Here is an 18391-nt window from a genome sequence, read left to right as displayed (position 1 = left end):
TAAGCGACTTTGGGCTTGTTATTCTGTAAAGTTGCTTGTAAAATATTGGTTGTTCAATGCGGGTTGCTGTTTTTTTGGGGCTTGTTTCTAAAGTGTAGTGCATATTTGGGCTCGTTTCTTTATGTTGTTTAAACAAACTTTTTGACGTCAAGGACCCTTAAATTAATGTGTTTGTCCATGGATTCGCATCTAAAAATATTTTGTGCCAGGGACCCCCATACCAAATTTGTGTTCTTAAAATGTTTCAAAAAATATTCTAAATTATTCACTTTAGTTTTTTCAAGATTTGTTTGAAAATAGCAGATGTACATTTTCAAATAGCCGATAGACCTGGTTGCTTATTTCTCTCGCAAAGTCTGGCAACACTGCTTGTAGTCCACTGCTTGTTTGTCGCACATTTGTAGTCCTATAGTCCCAACCGACCCCGAACATGAGAAACAGCAACACAAACCTCCCTGTGATTACAAAACCAACCCTCTATGGACTTCTATGCATATGTAGAATCGTAATAATAAGATATTTTATAATATTTATACAGTTAGTTAGCAGTTTTGCTTTTTTTAATAGCTTCTTTGAGAAACATGCTCAAGAAGTGTCACAGAAACATTGAAGGACCATGATGCACAACTGTCCACGTTATCTCATCTTTTTTCAATACATTGGAACAAAATACAGGTACAATATTAAGCAAAACATTTGCATATTTGTTAACTAGAGAAACCTCAACATTTTGGGGGGTATTGTGGTTATAACTTATTAATAATAATAGTAACTTATGCTTGCAATGCATCTAGTGGTGTAATTAATTATTAACTAAATACATGTACTCAGTCTCAAGTACTGTACTTAATTAAAAATGTTAGGTATTTTTTTGTTTAACTTTCTTCAGTATTTACAAATTTCAGTACTCTACCCCAAATATTGTACTTTTACTCCACTACAATTTATATGAAAACTTTAGTTACTATAGTTACTTGTAGATTTTGATTATTATTACAACACACACTAACCACTATATATATTTCGGCCATTTGAAAATAGCAGATCTACAAGCTCACAATGCGTCGCAGTTGTGAGGCTATTTTCAAAAGATTTGTTATACATTTTGAACTTGTGAAATTTGGTACTTTAAGTATATTTTGATGCAGATACTTCTGTACTTTTACTCAAGTACATTTTGGGTACGGGACTATAGTACTTCTTCCATCACTGGTATTATTTGTAGTGTTTATTAGTGTGGTTGCCCTAACAGGGCAACCAGACTATAGTAATCCTCACACTTTATTATTATTATAGATAAACAATATTTTCAACCGCATCACAGCCCACAGTTTATTTTTCCCAATTTAGTGCCATATGTCAAAATGACCGGCTTCACCGGGAATCGTGTGCTTGTATTTTGCTAAGAGATTGGTTGCATAGTTTTATTGATATTGATTTATTAGTGCATTAAATTTCCCCATCCACTTTAATGAAAAAGTGAGAAAACTCAAATTCAAGTATTTTTTTCTCAGAAACCGTAAGAGCTAGAGTTACCAGATTTGGAGGGGAGGTTCATAATAAGGTTCATTAGTCCGAAATTATTGAAAAAATAATTACACGAATCGGCCACATGGTGGCGCTATAAGAGCCCACTTTACGTTTTGGCCTATAACTCTTGAACCGTAGGTCGTAAAATCAAAATTTTGCGTCAGGATAGATTTTCCGCCATTTTGAATTTTCTTCAAAACACACTTTTAGCTCCTCCTCCCATATATTTTGTCCAAATCTAACAATAACAAATCGGTACACATGATCTCTGGACCCATGCGATAAACATATCCAAACGGCATTTTGATAGTCCTTACCGTTCGTCCGTAATTGGCTTCCGAAGTTAGTGGGAGGGGCCCGTTTTATCAAAAATGCCAAAAATCACAAACAAAACGTCCAATCGATCCCAAATTTTAATCACATGTCGAGGGTGGTTTACTCAACAAATCCCCAAAATAATTTCCACTTTGATCCATAGGGGGCGCCACAAATGCTCAGAATGTAACCGTTTCATGCAAAAACCTTATTTTGGGGGGATCAATCCTCTCAAAATGAAACGCAAGTGATATAAGGAGTTACGTGACAATGTAATTGGCACAGCCTCCGACGGTATTCCTCCCAGCGTATTCCTCGAGTCCCGGCGACAGCGACCCGCGACTAGCGTCGGTGCAACCACACTCTGCAATTGCCCTGAATTGCGACGCGTCTAGTTATGCTTGCAATGCATCTCTCCTTTCAGAGGTGTGGTGAAGGTGCCTCCACAACAGCAGGAGGTGAAAGGAGTTCAGGATTACTTGGAGGTACTTAATCATCTATCCATGTCACTGTTTATCTTTTCTCTGGCTGTATTGTATTTATGGTCTCATTGATCTTCAAATTATGTCTAACAGCACACACAGCAGGCCAGTAAATAAAAGCATTGGTGCCAGAGAAATGCTCTGCTAATTGGAAGATAAACTGTGTCACTTCTTAATCCTTATGTCTGACATTAGACATGCATTATCCATCCAAGGACAGCTGTTTATTGGAAGCCTTTTTTTACCCCACTTTCTCCCCAATTTAATCTCCCCAAAACACGCTCGCCCCGGGTCAAATCCGGCGACCTCGGAACGGTCGCCACCAACCTTTTTTTTAAAGATATTTTTTGTCTTTTTCTGCCTTTATTGATACGGTGTAGTAGACTAACAGGAAATGGGGAGAGAGAGATGGGGAGTGACGCACAGCAAAGGTCGTCTGCATCGGGATACGAACCTGCGACACGCTGTCAGGCTGTCATTAGCAGCCTAGGTGCCCGGACCGCTGCGCCAGGCCAGCTGTCCAGACCAAGTCGACAGCAACCTCAACCTCAGTAAAACTAATAGAAGAACCACTGGGGGGCGAGCGGCGTGCGGAAAAATTGGGTTTTGGGGCGAGCGTTCTGGTTACCTTTACGCTGATACGTTTCTCCCCACACACACACATTTCTGTGTTGTCACTGCTGTTGTATCCTACTGACTCACCTGGCAGTGAGGTAGCCTTGCTTGTTATGCTTAAGGAACAATAAAGATAAGAGTGGAACGACAAAAACAAGGCCTCCGTGTGTTCCATGTGTCTAGTCAATGGGGTCACTAATGCCACGTAGCGTGGCGGGCACGATCACCACATGCGATGACAAGCTTGAAGCATAATTAACTCACTAAGAAGTGGGTTCCAAGAATAAAGGAGTTGACGGACGAACCCCACCCCGGGGTATATACACATTGCTGGGAGCCTCTGTGCAGTCTATTGAACAAGACCCATTGGGCATGGAGACTACTACCTCAGTCAACCTCGCAAGGGTGAACGCACGCCTAGCCCCGGTCCAGGCATGGCTCCTTGTGCCGTTCGCGGACCCGGATGAATTATTCACTAGTCGCTAACGGTAGCCTCTGTGTTCCACCCTTCCCCTCTTGTGTTCCCAGCCAAGAGGACCGGCAGTCAGCAATAGAACCGTCTGAACAGAAGGAACAAAGACGGACAGCGGTACGGAATCGTTCGGAAGGACAGGGACCGGCAGGGACCGCCGAGATGGCCACTACACCAATGAGGGATAGGGCCAAATGGTTCAGACGCCAGAGAGAACTAATGTCCAAGGCGCCTTGCCCTACAACTCCTGCACTGAGGAGGAGACTGTTCGAGGACGACAACGTTGGCCGGACCACCAATTCAATGGCTGACAGGCCGGGTGCGTCCAACCAACTCAGGGTGGTGCTCCCCGGTGGCAGTGGTTGCGCGCTATGTGGGAGGAAACCCACTACACACAGATTACTGGACCTCCACCTGAGGTTTCAACATCCCGCAGCCAAAGTGATTTATGCCTGCCACTTCTGTGGTGTGAAGTTCAAGAAGGTGTCGAGAGTGAGTACCCACGTGACGTCGTGCAGAGAGGTGGTGTCGCCGAGGAAGCATGCGAGTGGCTTTAAGTGCACGATATGCGAGCAACAGTTCCAGTCCAACAGGGGGAAGCAGTTGCACAAAAGCAGGATGCACAAGGAGCAATTTCAAGCAGAGAAGGTGGCGGAAGAACGTAGAAGGCAGGACAAACGGGCTGAAACTGCGAGGTGGTCGCCAGAGGAAACCAAGCGACTGCTCGATTTGGTGAGCGCACAAGGGTGGAAGATCAACTACCGTGTGGTGCACCGGCTGTTGGTCACTAAGAAGAGCGTGGAACAAGTGAGCAACAAGATCAGGGCATTGCGGCGTCGGGGCGGCTTAACTACCTCAGCGCCGGACCTAGAGAGTCTGATCGGAGAGTTGGGTCGGCCAAGGGCCCATCAAACAGCACCGGACGTCTTATGGACTGCCTTACTCAACCGCGTAAGGGGTGCCGGGCCGGAAGGCCTCAAGGTCACCAAGGAAGCCACCCGGCCTATCTTGCTGGAGGACTGTACGTGCGCAGGAATCCGGAACAGTAGTGCACAAATGGCAGCGGAGTTGGGCGTTCCGAGTCAGGAGGGCCGGCGCTTACGTGCGCACAAGAGGGCCGAGAAAAATCCCCTCAGTGGGGTGAAAGACAGCTGGCCGCGGATCAGGAAGAGGACCTACATGAGAGGTAGACTGTTGGAGCTCAAGGAACGAGGGAAGCTCGCTTCGTACGTGTTGGATGGCGAAGTGGAAGCCGACTGTCTCATACCCACCTGCGAAATCGAGAGAGTTTTCAAAGGCAGGTGGGGAGAAGTCAAGCCCTTTCTCGGACTGTTCGGATTCGAAGGGAACGGCATGGCGGACAACTCCTATTTCGATGAGCTGGTGACGCCCAAAGAGGTGGTAGGCCACCTGAAGGCCATTGGCAAGGACTCCGCTCCGGGACCCGACGGCATCAAAGCGGATCGTCTCTTGGAATGGGACCCCGAAGGGAACGAACTAGCCCATCATTTTTCGAGTTGGCTAGTCGCCGGGGAAGTGCCCCCGACGTTCAAAGAAAACAGATCCACCCTCATTCCGAAAAGCTCCGACAAGGAAAAGCTGGGGGATCTGGACGGCTGGCGGCCGCTAACAATCGGCTCAACGGTCATGAGGGTCTTTGCCAGGATAGTTCAGAAGCGACTGGAGAGGGCCTGTGACCTGAACCCACGACAACGGGGGTTCATACGCGCGCCGGGTTGTGCAGAGAATACGACAGTGCTTCACACTCTGATTAAAACGAGCGTTGCGAACAGGCGGCCCTTGGCAGTGGTGTTCATAGACTTCGCGAAAGCCTTTGACACGGTGTCTCACGAGCACCTATGGGCCGCGTTGGAACAGAGGGGAATCGACGTGCACATAAGTGAACTTCTGAAGTCCTTATACGAAGACTGCACCACGGTAGTCAAGTGCAAGGAAGGCTACACGGAGCCTATCGCCATGAAAGTCGGCGTGAAACAGGGCTGCCCCTTGTCGCCGCTGCTGTTCAACATCGCATTAGACCCGCTCGTCAGGACGTTGGAATCGAAGGGCGTCGGCCTGGAGCTCGACGGAGTGTCCATGTGCTGCATGGCGTTTGCGGACGACCTGGCTCTCGTGAGCGAGTCAAGAGAGGGCATGGTCCGCAACCTCAGGATTCTCGAAGAGTTCTGCAGGATCACCGGTTTGGCCGTACAACCCAACAAGTGCGATGGCTTCTTTCTTGGTAGAACGGGAGAAAACATGACTCTGAACGCCGAAGTTAGTTGGACACTCGGCGGCACGAAACTGAGATTGGTCGGACCGGGCGAGAGCGTAAAGTATTTGGGAGTTCCGATCAATCCCTGGAAGGGGATCGGACAACTCCCTTGGGCGACCAAGGTGCTGGAGTGGATCCGTGCGATCGACAAGACCCCGTTGGGAGCGGTAGAGAAGGTCATGCTTCTAACCAAGAGCGCTCTGCCGAGGATGTACTATCACGCCGACCTAGCCGGAACGGGCGGCACAGAGCTCCGCAAGGCGGACAAGGTCATTCGGCGAGCAGTGAGGAAATGGTTCCACTTGTCAGCAAACACAAGTCACGGCCTGTTTTACGCCAGATGCGTGGACGGAGGCCTGGGGCTGGTCAAGCTGAGCGCATTCCTACCGATCATGAGGCTACGTCGAATTCACAAGCTCCGGCACTCTACCGACAGAGTCACGCGCAACGTGATCGCTCGAAGATATGGCAGAGGAGCGTTCCTGAAACTCTGGCAGTCGGCGGGAGGAAGTCTGGACAAGGCGCCTCGATGGGGCTTCGAGCCGATCGGCCAGGAAGGAGAAGGAGACAGAGACGGAGATGGGGGGGCAGTGACGAGGTGCCCCGCGCCGAGAGACTGGCGAAAGGCGGAGTTCGACAGATGGGCCAAGCAACCCTGCCAAGGAATCGGAGTGAGGCAGCTGTTCAACGACGACGTCAGCAACTGCTGGCTTCGTGACCCACTGGCGGTGGGGATCAAGCCTGGCGGATACATGGCCGCGCTCCAACTGAGGTGTAACACGTACCCGACAAGGGAAGTGCTTACCAGGGGGAGGCCAAAGCGCACCGCGTGGTGCAGACGATGCCGAGTAAAGCTAGAGTCCATCTCACACATACTGGGTTTCTGCAAAAGCGTGTCGAGAAGCAGAATAAAACGGCACAACGTCATTTGCGACGAGCTAGCCGGGATAGCGAAGGACTCCGGTTGGACATGTTACCAAGAGCCGACGATTCCCGACGCAGACGGCAGGCCCCTGAGGCCCGACCTGATCTGCGTGAAGAACGGTGAGGCGCTCGTGATCGACGTCACCATCGTAAACGTGAGGAACGACAGAACGCTGGGCTGTCACGCGAGGGCAAAGAGGCGCAAATATAAGCCTCTGGCGCAGGACATCGGGTACCTGCTGGGAGTCCGCTGGGTGACGTTTTACGGATTCCCGGTAGGAGGCAAGGGAAAGTGGTACAAAGGGAATCACTTCCTGCTGCTCCGTCTTGGCCTGGGAAAGTCTGAAGCAAAGGCCGCGGGCAGAAAGATCAGTAAGAGGGTACTCATGTACTCCCTGCGAATCCTGCGGGACTTCATGCACAATGATTTCGAGCACTTCCTGGTGTAGAGTAAGAGGAAGGAAGAAAGACATAAAAAGGAAGAATAAAAGGAGCAGAAAGAATAATATATAATATATAATAATAATCTACGGAATCGTTTGGGTGAAGAATAATCAATCTACGGAATCGTTCGAGGAAAAGAGGCCAGCAGTGACTGAATGAATACGGCCGAACACGAAAAGGGGTCCAATGGTGGAGGCCAGGACCGGTTGTCAGACAAGGACCCGTCTGAGCGGGAGAATTAAAAGACTCTACGGAATCGTTTGGAGAAACAGAAAGACCAGCAGTGGCCAAAGGAACACGGCCGATCGTGTCCAGGTGTGGAATGATGGAGGCGAGGACCGGCTATCGGCAAGAAGAATTCATCTACGGAATCGTTTGAGGGACAGAGGCCAGCAATGACTGAATGAATACGGCCGACACTCGCAGGGGTCCAATGACGGAATCGTTTGAGGAACAGGGACCAGCAGTGACCGAATGAAAGGTTAGTAAAGAGAATATGTACACCTTGAACTTGAACTTGAACTTGATATTGTGTTTTGCATCGTTCTATATTGTATTGTGTTTTGCGCCGTGAACACCGGTGACTCACTCGGAGGCGGACTCCAGGAGTTCCGAAAACCCCGGTCTGTCCAATCAATAGCGTCACCGATGCCATCAAGGCCCGCCCGAAAGGGACGGACGGGCCTGCCTCACGGGGTACCCAACTCGCCTCCCTCCTCCCTAAGTACAAAAGTATTGGCATCAAAATATACTTAAAGTACCAACACACCAAGTACCAACACACTCCCCCTCCGCTGGGAGGGGGAGTGTGTTGTTTTGGGGCGAGCGTTGCGGTTACCCTTTCTCTGTCTCCTTGCAGGATGCACTGAGGAAGCTGAAGCCCGTCACTCCAGCGTGCGTTTACATCTCCAGCAGGACAGACGCCGGCGTCCATGGCCTCTCGGCACACTTTGACCTCCGGCGTAGGGACGACAAGCCCCCGTTCACCGAGGACGTCCTGGTCGGGGCCCTCAACTACCACCTGATGCCAGAGCAAATCCAGTGAGTCCCCTCTTTCACCTCAGATTATCAGGGCTGTCACGATTATTACATAATCGCATCATTATTATTTGAGATTATCGCAATTATTTTTTCTTTCTCGGCTAATTCCCATCGGGGGTCGCCACAGTGGATCATCGGTTTCCATCAGTTTTCTGCGTCTTCCTCTGTGACTCCTGCCACCTGCATGCAGTGGTGGAAAAAGTACTCAAATTCTTTACTTAAGTAAAAGTACCAATACTGCAATATAAAAATACTCTGTTACAAGTAAAAGTCCAGAATAAAAAATGTACTCGAGTAAAAGTACAAAAGTATTGGCATCAAAATGTACTTAAAGTATCAAAAGTAAAAGTACTAAATATTTGAAAATAGCCGATCTACAAGCTCACAACGCGTCGCGATGCGACGTGTTGTGAGCTTGTAGATCTGCTATTTTCAAATAGCCTAGGTATAAAACAGGGTTAAAGTGGTTAATGTATGTTTTATAATATCATAATTTATATCTGCAAAGTAACTAGTAACTGAAGTTTTCAAATAATTGTAGTGGAGTAAAAGTACAATATTTGCCTCCGAGATGTAGTGGAGTAGAAGTAAAAGTATTGGAAATTGGAAATACTCAAGTAAAGTACAAATACCTCAAAATTGTACTTAAGTACAGTACTTAAGTAAATGTACTTAGTTACTTTCCACCACTGCCTGCATGTCCTCTCTCACCGCATCCATGAACCTCCTCTTTGGCCTTCCTCTGCTTCTCCTCTTAACCCATTAAGACCAGGAACGCATCTGTGTCACTTTACGATTTCTTTGGCTATTCAAAAACAGCAGATATACAAGCTCGTGCCGCGCTACGAGCTTGTAGATCTGCTATTTTTGAAGAATCGTGAAAATGTGTGCAAATCTTTGAATATATATATTTTTAAAGTGAACATTTTTAACTCCAATCTTTGCTTCTGGGGGTCCCTGGAATACAATATTTTGAGATGGGGGTCCACGGCCCAATACATATGATTCTGGGGGTCCTTGACATGAAAAAAGTTTGAGAACCACTGATTATAGTAACATAATTATGTTTTTTCAAAAAACTGTTAGGATTTAGAAGACATTTGTAGAATCCCCAGAAGCAAAGATTTGAGTTACAAATGTGCGCTTAAAGAATATCGATATTCAAAGATTTGCACACATTTTCATGATTTTTCAAAAATAACAGATCTACAAGCTCATAGCGCGGCACTTTTTGTCCCCATTCCTTCAGGAAAAAGGTTATTAGGCCATTTGTTTCCTGAGACAGTGAGGGCCCTGAACTCCTCCTCATCAGTTCGAGGACATTAACATAACTTAACTGTGTCCCCTGGTGGCGTTTTTATGCTCCAGACATTCATTTAGTTAGAGTATTTTCCGCCAGGCCGAAAGGCGTGGCGAGAGTATGTTTTATTTTTTTTATATGTTTATGCTGATGTGTATTTGTATTTATTGTCTTGTCTACCCTGAGCAAACAAACACCAAGACAAATTCCATTCAATGTTTCATTGAAATGGTTATAAATTATTCAATCTTAAATCTCAGAAGACAGAAACCAACTGAGCATCTTTTCACGCAACTGAATTCTGTTTACACATATACTGTATGATCAGAATCTGGTCAAGGCCTTTTGCTCACGAAGAGACAGGCGAGAAGAATAGTTGATGTCATTATAGCATCTGTGTTCCCTATTTTTATCTGTCTTTTGGGGGGGAAAAAGAACACTTGCGAATTGAAACATTAAAAAGAAGAACATTCATGAAAATCCTGGACACCAGGGTGGTTAATGTGGTTTAAATGAACGTCATTTCTCCTAAAGTGGGACTTTTTCTGAGTAACAACACAATGATGTCAGTGGATGTGGTTGGTAGGCCACATGGCTACTTTGAGTTCCCTTTGAATATATTGTGTGTAAGTGCGAGCGTGTGTGTCTGTGTTTGTGCATGCCTGTGTGTGTGTGTGTGTGTGTGTGTGTGTGTGTGTGTGTGTGTGTGTGTGTGTGTGTGTGTGTGTGTGTGTGTGTGTGTGTGTGTGTGTGTGTGTGTGTGTGTGTGTGTGTGTGTGTGTGTGTGTGTGTGTGTGTGTGTGTGTGTGTGTGTGCGTGGGCACTGGTTTCATGGGGCAGGTGAAGTGTGTCACTTCACGTTGGGCTAAGCAGAGAATCCAGATGCGGGTGCTTCCTCTTTACCGCCTGGGTGTCACACTCAATCTACTCCCTGGGAAACGTAACCTAGTTTCCTCAACTGTGGATCCCCCCACACAACTCACTCACACACACACACACACACACACACACACACACACACACACACACACACACACACACACACACACACACACACACACACACACACACACACACACACACACACACACACACACACACACGCAGATATTCGTGCCTAGTGTATCCAGAAAAGGACATCTTTGATGTACATTGTACTGGCATGTTTTCATATCCATGTGCCTGCACAGTTGTTCTCTCACTCCTACACACACACACACACACACACACACACACACACACACACACACACACACACACACACACACACACACACACACACACACACACGGAACACAGTCACATACAGTGCATGAATGCATTCTTTTTAGTACACACAAACTCACCCGCTTCACCATATTAACCACTTAAACCCCTACATACTTCGCCAATCGCCATACGACGAATAGCAAACACAGCCGATCTGGGGTTTCCAGGGTTAAATGTGGAGAAGCATAGACAATGCTCTGCTATGCTGTCGCTACATGTTTGCACAGACGCCACTATGACATCACTATGACATCACTGTACAGCTTGGCTGCTGTTATATATTTCATATACAGAACACAGTCAAATACTGAGTGTTAAAGGCAGGGTAAGCGATGTTCTTTGGTTAAAACTGAAAGACTTTGAGCTACCGTAGGCCTACTCTAGTGGCCCTATATGGCATTGGTTCTCAAACTGGGGTCCGAGGGACCCCCAGGGGGTCCCCAGCAAAATGTGTTAAAATAGCATCACAATCATTTTAACCACTTTAACCTTTTATACTTTGGCTATTCAAAAATAGCAGATACACAAGCTCATAGCGCGGCACCGAGTGCCGCGCTATGAGCTTGTAGATCTGCTATTTTTGAAATGTCGTGAAAGTTGGTAAAAAAAATCTTTGAATATGATATTTTTAAAGCAAACATTTGCAATTCAAATCTTTACTTCTGGGGGTCCCTGGAACTACATTTTTTGACATGGGGGTCCGCGGCCTAATACATATCATTTTGGGGGTCCTTGACATGAAAAGGTTTGAGAACCACTGCCCTGTGGCCTTTCCCCTAGCACCTCCTTCAGAATATCCATTGTTGTCGGGCAGAAACCTCTTATCTCCATATTGTATAACTAAGTATACAATATGTGACGCTGTAGTAGACGCATCAAAAGTAGCAGATCTACAAGCGCGACGTGTTTTGAGCTTGTAGATCTGCTACTTTTGCTATTTTTGAATTTGAATCCTGAAAGGTGACAGTTCTGAACATATGAGGTTTCCACCCGTCAGAGATGATATGTTATATACACCCCCCCCCCCTTCCTCAATTCTACCACTAATAATAATAATTCATTATTTTTAAAATAGGACTGCGGTGTCAGTCGGTTCAAACCAGTTTGTTCCGGTTGGTTGTAAGGAGAAGCGCAGCCAGGGGAACTTTTTTAGATTCTTCTTAGACACGTTTAGTTTTTTTTGTTCCCATGTCAACACCCGAGTCCTTTGTCTTGCCAGTCCACTTAACACATGCTAAGTTCCTTTTTTATGAATTATTTATTTAGACTGTTCTAGTATGGCACAACATGGCACATTTCCACTCAGTGCCAGCTTAACGGAAGTGTTTTAGGTGCCGAAGCACAGGGCACCAACCTTGGGGAGGCACCAAACGGCGTGGAAAAAGTGAAAGAAGACAGAACTATCGGTGAAATTTAGAAGCAGCTCCTGCTGAAGGAGCGCTAAAAAGGTGAAATGCGCTCCCCCCCCCTGCTGACAAAACGGTCCTGTCCGTAGCACAGGGCACCACGAAGGGTGCCTGTGTCCCATTTCACAAGTTCAATATGTATACAAATCTTTTGAAAATAGCAGATCTACAAGCTCACAACATGTCGCATCGCAACGTGTTGCGAGCTTTGTAGATCTGCTATTTTCGGAGCGCTACACCTGTGCGCAACCAAGTATAAAAGGACTTGTCTTAGTTCTACTGCATCTCTTCTCCGCTAGTCCCTCCCTAACGTTTTAGTCTGGTTTTTATTTGTTGACGAAATTGTCAGTATATTTAGTCATAGTTTTAGCATGGTTTTTATTTATTTAGTTTTCGTCAGTGAAAAATGATTGTCGACAAACATTTTCCATCAGAGTTTTAGTCGACGAAATTAACACTGCTGCAGACCAGTCTATACAGCTTTAATCTGCTATCTAATGCAGCGGTTCGTGACCCAAAGTGGCAGCGGCGGACTGGCCATTTGGCGTACCGGGAAAATGCCCGGTGGGCAGTGGTGGAAAGTAACTAAGTACATTTACTCAAGTACTGTACTTAAGTAAAAATTTGAGGTATTTGTACTTTACTTGAGTATTTACAGTATTTTACTTCTACTCCACTACATCTCAGAGGCAAATATTGTACTTTTACTCCACTACATTTACTTGAAAACTTTAGTTACTAGTTACTTTTCAGATATAAACTATGATATAATGAAACATACATTTACCACTTTAGCCCTATTTTATACCTAGGCTATTTGAAAATAGCAGATCTACAAGCTCACAACGCGTCGCAGCGCGACGCGTTGTGAGCTTGTAGATCGGCTATTTTCAAATATTTAGTACTTTTACTTTTGGTACTTTAAGTACATTTTGATGCCAATACTTTTGTACTTTTACTCAAGTACATTTTTAATTCTGGACTTTTACTTGTAACGGAGTATTTTTATATTGCAGTATTGGTACTTTTACTTAAGTAAAGAATTTGAGTACTTTTTCCACCACTGGGTCACGCAGTGGTAACCAAATCAAACTTTTTTTATCGAGAAACGGTAAAAAAAATAAGAAAAAAAGAAAAGAAAAGTGAGGTCGTCACGACCAACGTGGAGAGGACGGCCAGTAGACTCCTCATACATGGGGCGATGGGGTCGCCAAAAATGTTCCCTCATAATATGGGGTTGTGGTATTAAAAACGTTTGAGAACCCCTGATCTAATGCACTCTTTAAACAGCGGGGACATTTCTGACTTTTCTCACTCCACCTAGAAGACAGCAATACGCCAACAATTTGCCTGAGCCTGACTACACCTCGTTTTAAGACCCAATACCACACCCTGTGGGTGCACAGATGGGCGCTATGCAAGTACATTTGGGCCATGACAATGACAGCTGCATCGGCTGTGAACCTGCAATGACACACGTGCGCCGTGCTTTGCCCCCAGGGTGTACGACATAAGTACACCACCGCCTACCAGTGGTGGAAAGTAACTAAGTACATTTACTTAAGTACTGTACTTAAGTACAATTTTGAGGTATTTGTACTTTACTTGAGTATTTCCAATTTCCAATACTTTTACTTCTACTCCACTACATCTCAGAGGCAAATATTGTACTTTTACTCCACTACAATTATTTGAAAACTTTAGTTACTAGTTACTTTTCAGATATAAATTATGATATAATGAAACATACATTAACCATTTTAAACCTATTTTATACCTAGGCTATTTGAAAATAGCAGATCTACAAGCTCACAACGCGTCGCATCGCGACGCGTTGTGAGCTTGTAGATCGGCTATTTTCAAATATTTAGTACTTTTACTTTTGGTACTTTAAGTACATTTTGATGCCAATACTTTTGTACTTTTACTCAAGTACATTTTTAATTCTGGACTTTTATTTGTAACAGAGTATTTTTATATTGCAGTATTGGTACTTTTACTTAAGTAAAGAATTTGAGTACTTTTTCCACCACTGCCGCCTACACACCATGTCTCGTTAAAAATATATAGAATCATTATCCTCTCTGAAGCAGGACTATTGCATAACCCATGCCAATATGTGTGTGCATATGCATATCGTCTATGTCGGGTGGGAATCCTCATATGTCCAAAACGGATTCAAATTTAAAAAACAGCAACATCTGTGCGGAGTTTGCATGTTCTCCCCTTGTCCCTTAGGGTAGGTACCCTCACAAAAAACGTGCTGCAATCCTGGTCTCTATACTGCCACGCCCTGGTCAGCCGGGGCGCTGGATGGAGGGGAAAGGAACTGGTTGGAAAAACGTGTTCCTTCCACGCGCTAAGTCCTACCGGGGAAACTCCCCTCTGTCGGGTGATAAGAAGACGATGAGCTCGGCTCTGGGCTCTTCATAGGCTGGCAGAGGGAGTGTAGCGCCCAGGATTACTTAGACTATTGGCACTGGGTGAAAAAAATGGGCTTGCGAAAATCGTGGGATAAAATGTGGTTAAAAATAAAATTTAAAATTAAAAAACTGAAAAAGTTGCAGATCCACAAGCTCAAAACGCGTCGCTTCGCGCCACGTTTCGAGCTTGCGGATCTGCTATTTTTGATGCATCTCTGCGACGCTGTAGTATGATCAAGTGGGGCCGTTAATTTATGGGGAAAAAAAAGTTAGAATATGGAGATAAGAGGTTTCTTTCTGCCCGACAGCGACGATATGCAGTTCTAGAGGAAATAGCCTATGTTAGCTCTGCTCCCGGTGGAATCACATCAAAAGACTCCCCGGTCTTTGCTTTCTATTGTGATGCTAATCATGTTTGTTTGAGCCCCTGTTTGGCCCCGTGCTGCAATCCTGGTCTCTATACTGCCACGCCCTGGTCAGCCGGGGCGCTGGATGGAGGGGAAAGGAACTGGTTGGAAAAACGTGTTCCTTCCACGCGCTAAGTCCTACCGGGGAAACTCCCCTCTGTCGGGTGATAAGAAGACGATGAGCTCGGCTCTGGGCTCTTCATAGGCTGGCAGAGGGAGTGTAGCGCCCAGGATTACTTAGACTATTGGCACTGGGTGAAAAAAATGGGCTTGCGAAAATCGTGGGATAAAATGTGGTTAAAAATAAAATTTAAAATTAAAAAACTGAAAAAGTTGCAGATCCACAAGCTCAAAACGCGTCGCTTCGCGCCACGTTTCGAGCTTGCGGATCTGCTATTTTTGATGCATCTCTGCGACGCTGTAGTATGATCAAGTGGGGCCGTTAATTTATGGGGAAAAAAAAGTTAGAATATGGAGATAAGAGGTTTCTTTCTGCCCGACAGCGACGATATGCAGTTCTAGAGGAAATAGCCTATGTTAGCTCTGCTCCCGGTGGAATCACATCAAAAGACTCCCCGGTCTTTGCTTTCTATTGTGATGCTAATCATGTTTGTTTGAGCCCCTGGCTCTTCAGGCCCTCTGGCACTGACATTCACAGCCCTTTTATCATTATGACAATGGATATGCTTTTGTGGGTATAAAGCTGTGAGGCTGACATTTAGGACAGTGACATTTGCTCTGTTTTTTTTTTTGCTTGTTGGCATCAAATAAATGGGGCTTTAAAAAACTGTTCCCGTTTTTGTTGTTGTTCATATCCGAGGAAAAACATGGAAATAAAAACGAACAGTCATGAAAAACACGGAAATAAAACCAGTTAGCAACAATCAATTATGTTTTTTTTGTTTTTTGTTTTTTGATACCCTGATAGCTCAGCTGATAGAGCACTTACTATGTCAAGGCTAAGTCCTTGTCAAGGGTTTAAATCCGACCTAAGGCCCTGTACTGCAAGTCATTCTCTCTCTGTCTCTGTCTCTGTCTCTGTCTCTCTCTGTCTGTCTCTCTCTCTCTCTCTCTCTATCGAAATAAAGCAGAAATATGCGGAAAAATGCATCTGTAATTATGTTATGTTTCTTCACTGACTATAGCAGAAAAGAAATGGACTCTGGATTTTAATTTAATTTAATTTCACAGTAGCATTTCTCTCATTAAATTGGACATAGAGCTCATATGCTATTAAAAGTTATTTGGCTGACTTTTTAATCTCATTCACTGAAACCTAATATCTCAACACTTAACCACTTGTGCCATATACATACCATGTGCTTCGTTGTACAACAAATAGTGAAAAAATTGCCGATCTACACCACGACACATTGTGAGCTTGTATATCTGCTATTTTTGCGTCTTTTCTTCCGCCTACGTATGATGACATGCCCAAAATAGGGTCGCGACAGGTTGAAAGTGGGACGTTTCTTTCTCCAAAGGTTTCCAGGGCTGAACAACAGAATTATCATTAGCTATGTTGTTTTTCACTTCAGTGCCAGAATTTTTCCAGCAAAGAAAATTTGCATAACTTGCTGGAATGTTTAAAATCTCACGTCCAAGACGACATCTTGAAATGTCAACATCGCTCGTTTCTTCTTTTTTTTTTTACGGCCACATTAAATCATACAATCCAGACATGTGTGTGCACTGACTGACGCGCTTCTCTTTTCATTCTGCCAGGATCACTCACGCCCACCGAGTGCCGGGTGACTTCCATGCCCGCTTCAAGGCCCTGTCCAGGACCTATGTCTACAGACTGGCCCAGGGCATGTCCCACCGCTCTCTGCTCCCCCTCACCGAGCACAGTCTGTGCTGGGCCCTCCGCAACACGTGAGTTCCTTGTAGCTTAATACCCAGTGGTGGAAAAAGTACTCAACAAAGTATCAATACTGCAATGTAGAAAAACATTCTGATACAAGTTAAAAGTCCAGTCAAAATGTACTCGAGTAAAACTACAAAAGTAATGGCATCAAAATATACTTTAAAAGTACTAAAAGTTAAAGTACTCATTATGCAGAATGTTTCACAATTATGAAAATCTTTAGAAAATAGCAGATCTACAAACTCTACGCATTGTGAGCTTGTAGATCGGCTATTTTCAAAGTGCTTAATGCATGTTTTGTAAATTCAAATCTACAAAGTAACTAGCAACTAGAGTTTTCAAATAATTACAATGGAGTAAAAAGTACAATATTTGCCTCTGAGATGTAGTGGAGTAGAAGCACAAAGTATTGAAAATTGGACACAAGCACGGCAATTTTCAATACTTTGCTTAGCACGCACGCACGCACACAGACACACATAATAAGCTCATATAAAACCCCACCACAGCAATAGAGCAAAACAACACATGAATAATCCACAACGTTAACACAGAAGCGCCACACATGAGCCGCAAATTAGGGCCACTCAAACAAAAGGGCTTATCTGAGCCGACATAGCAAATAAAAACAAACAAAGGCGAGAGAGTTGAGGGTGTGTGTGTGTGTGTGTGTGTGTGTGTGTGTGTGTGTGTGTGTGTGTGTGTGTGTGTGTGTGTGTGTCTGCTGCTTAGTAGCTTAGGTGTTGTGAATGAGGCGGAGGATGTTCTTTTTTTTGTATCCGTGATAGGAGGGGGGCGGGGGGGGGGGGGTGGTGGGGTTGAAAAAGCACATTTCAGAAAGCAACATGCAGTCATGAGCGTATGAACCAAAAATAGGAGATCTACAAGCTTGCGATGCGACGCTTTGTGAGCTTGTAGATCGCTTATTTCTCGGCAAGCTACGCCGTCGTATGTCTGCGTACAAATCTTGTGTGTGTGTGCTCTCTCACTGCTCGCCTTCTTTCCTCACTTTTTGGGGAAACTAGGCCAAGTTGAGCTGCAGGCTTAGACACACACACACACACACACACACACACACACACACACACACACACACACACACACACACACACACACACACACACACACACACACACACACACACACACACACACACACACACACACACACACACACACACACACACGCATCATCATGCGACTTTCACTATGTTTCTGTCTCTCGCTCTCTCTTGCCCCTATACTGCATTTTGCTTTTTTTTGCTGTCACTTTCTCTCCCCCTTTCTTTCCTCCTCCTCTCATAACAGCCTTTCCCTCTCCCTCTCTCTCTCTATCTCCCTCTCTCCCCCTCTCTCTCTCCCCCTCCCTTCCTCCCCTTCTCTCTCTCCCCCCTCTCTCCCTCTCCCTCTATCCCTCTCATTCTCCATCCCTCTCTCTCTCCCTCTTTCTTTCTCTCTCTCTCTCCCTCCCTCTATCTCTCCATCCTGTTCTTTCCACCTCACTTCTCTCCCTCAACAGACTAGTGTCAGACGTTATTTTCAACAGTTGTGTTTAATCTGGTCTATCTCAGTCTAGTAAACCCATCTTTTATTTATATATTGTTTCATTAAGTTTAACAAAA

The 18391-nt window shown here is 45.2% G+C and overlaps 1 protein-coding gene across 2 annotated transcripts in view; it reads left to right on the top strand.

The window, feature by feature from the left end:
- Nucleotides 1-430: 430 nt before the first annotated feature.
- pusl1 (pseudouridine synthase like 1) overlaps nt 431-18391 on the top strand; it is a 29767-nt gene continuing 11806 nt past the window's right edge. For both annotated transcript variants that reach the window (XM_080424239.1, XM_080424238.1), the window contains exons 1-4: nt 431-675; nt 2270-2330; nt 7917-8098; nt 16629-16778. In XM_080424239.1, the coding sequence (XP_080280365.1) occupies nt 617-675; nt 2270-2330; nt 7917-8098; nt 16629-16778 (452 nt within the window). In that variant the 5' untranslated portion in view covers nt 431-616. The remainder of the gene's footprint in view (nt 676-2269; nt 2331-7916; nt 8099-16628; nt 16779-18391) is intronic.

This window comes from Gymnoscopelus braueri, assembly GCF_963280865.1.
Source record: "Gymnoscopelus braueri genome assembly, chromosome: 3".
In the NCBI taxonomy this organism is placed as follows: domain Eukaryota; kingdom Metazoa; phylum Chordata; class Actinopteri; order Myctophiformes; family Myctophidae; genus Gymnoscopelus; species Gymnoscopelus braueri.
The sequence above is the reverse complement of the archived record's forward strand: the minus strand, read 5'-3'. Positions and strand labels throughout refer to the sequence as shown.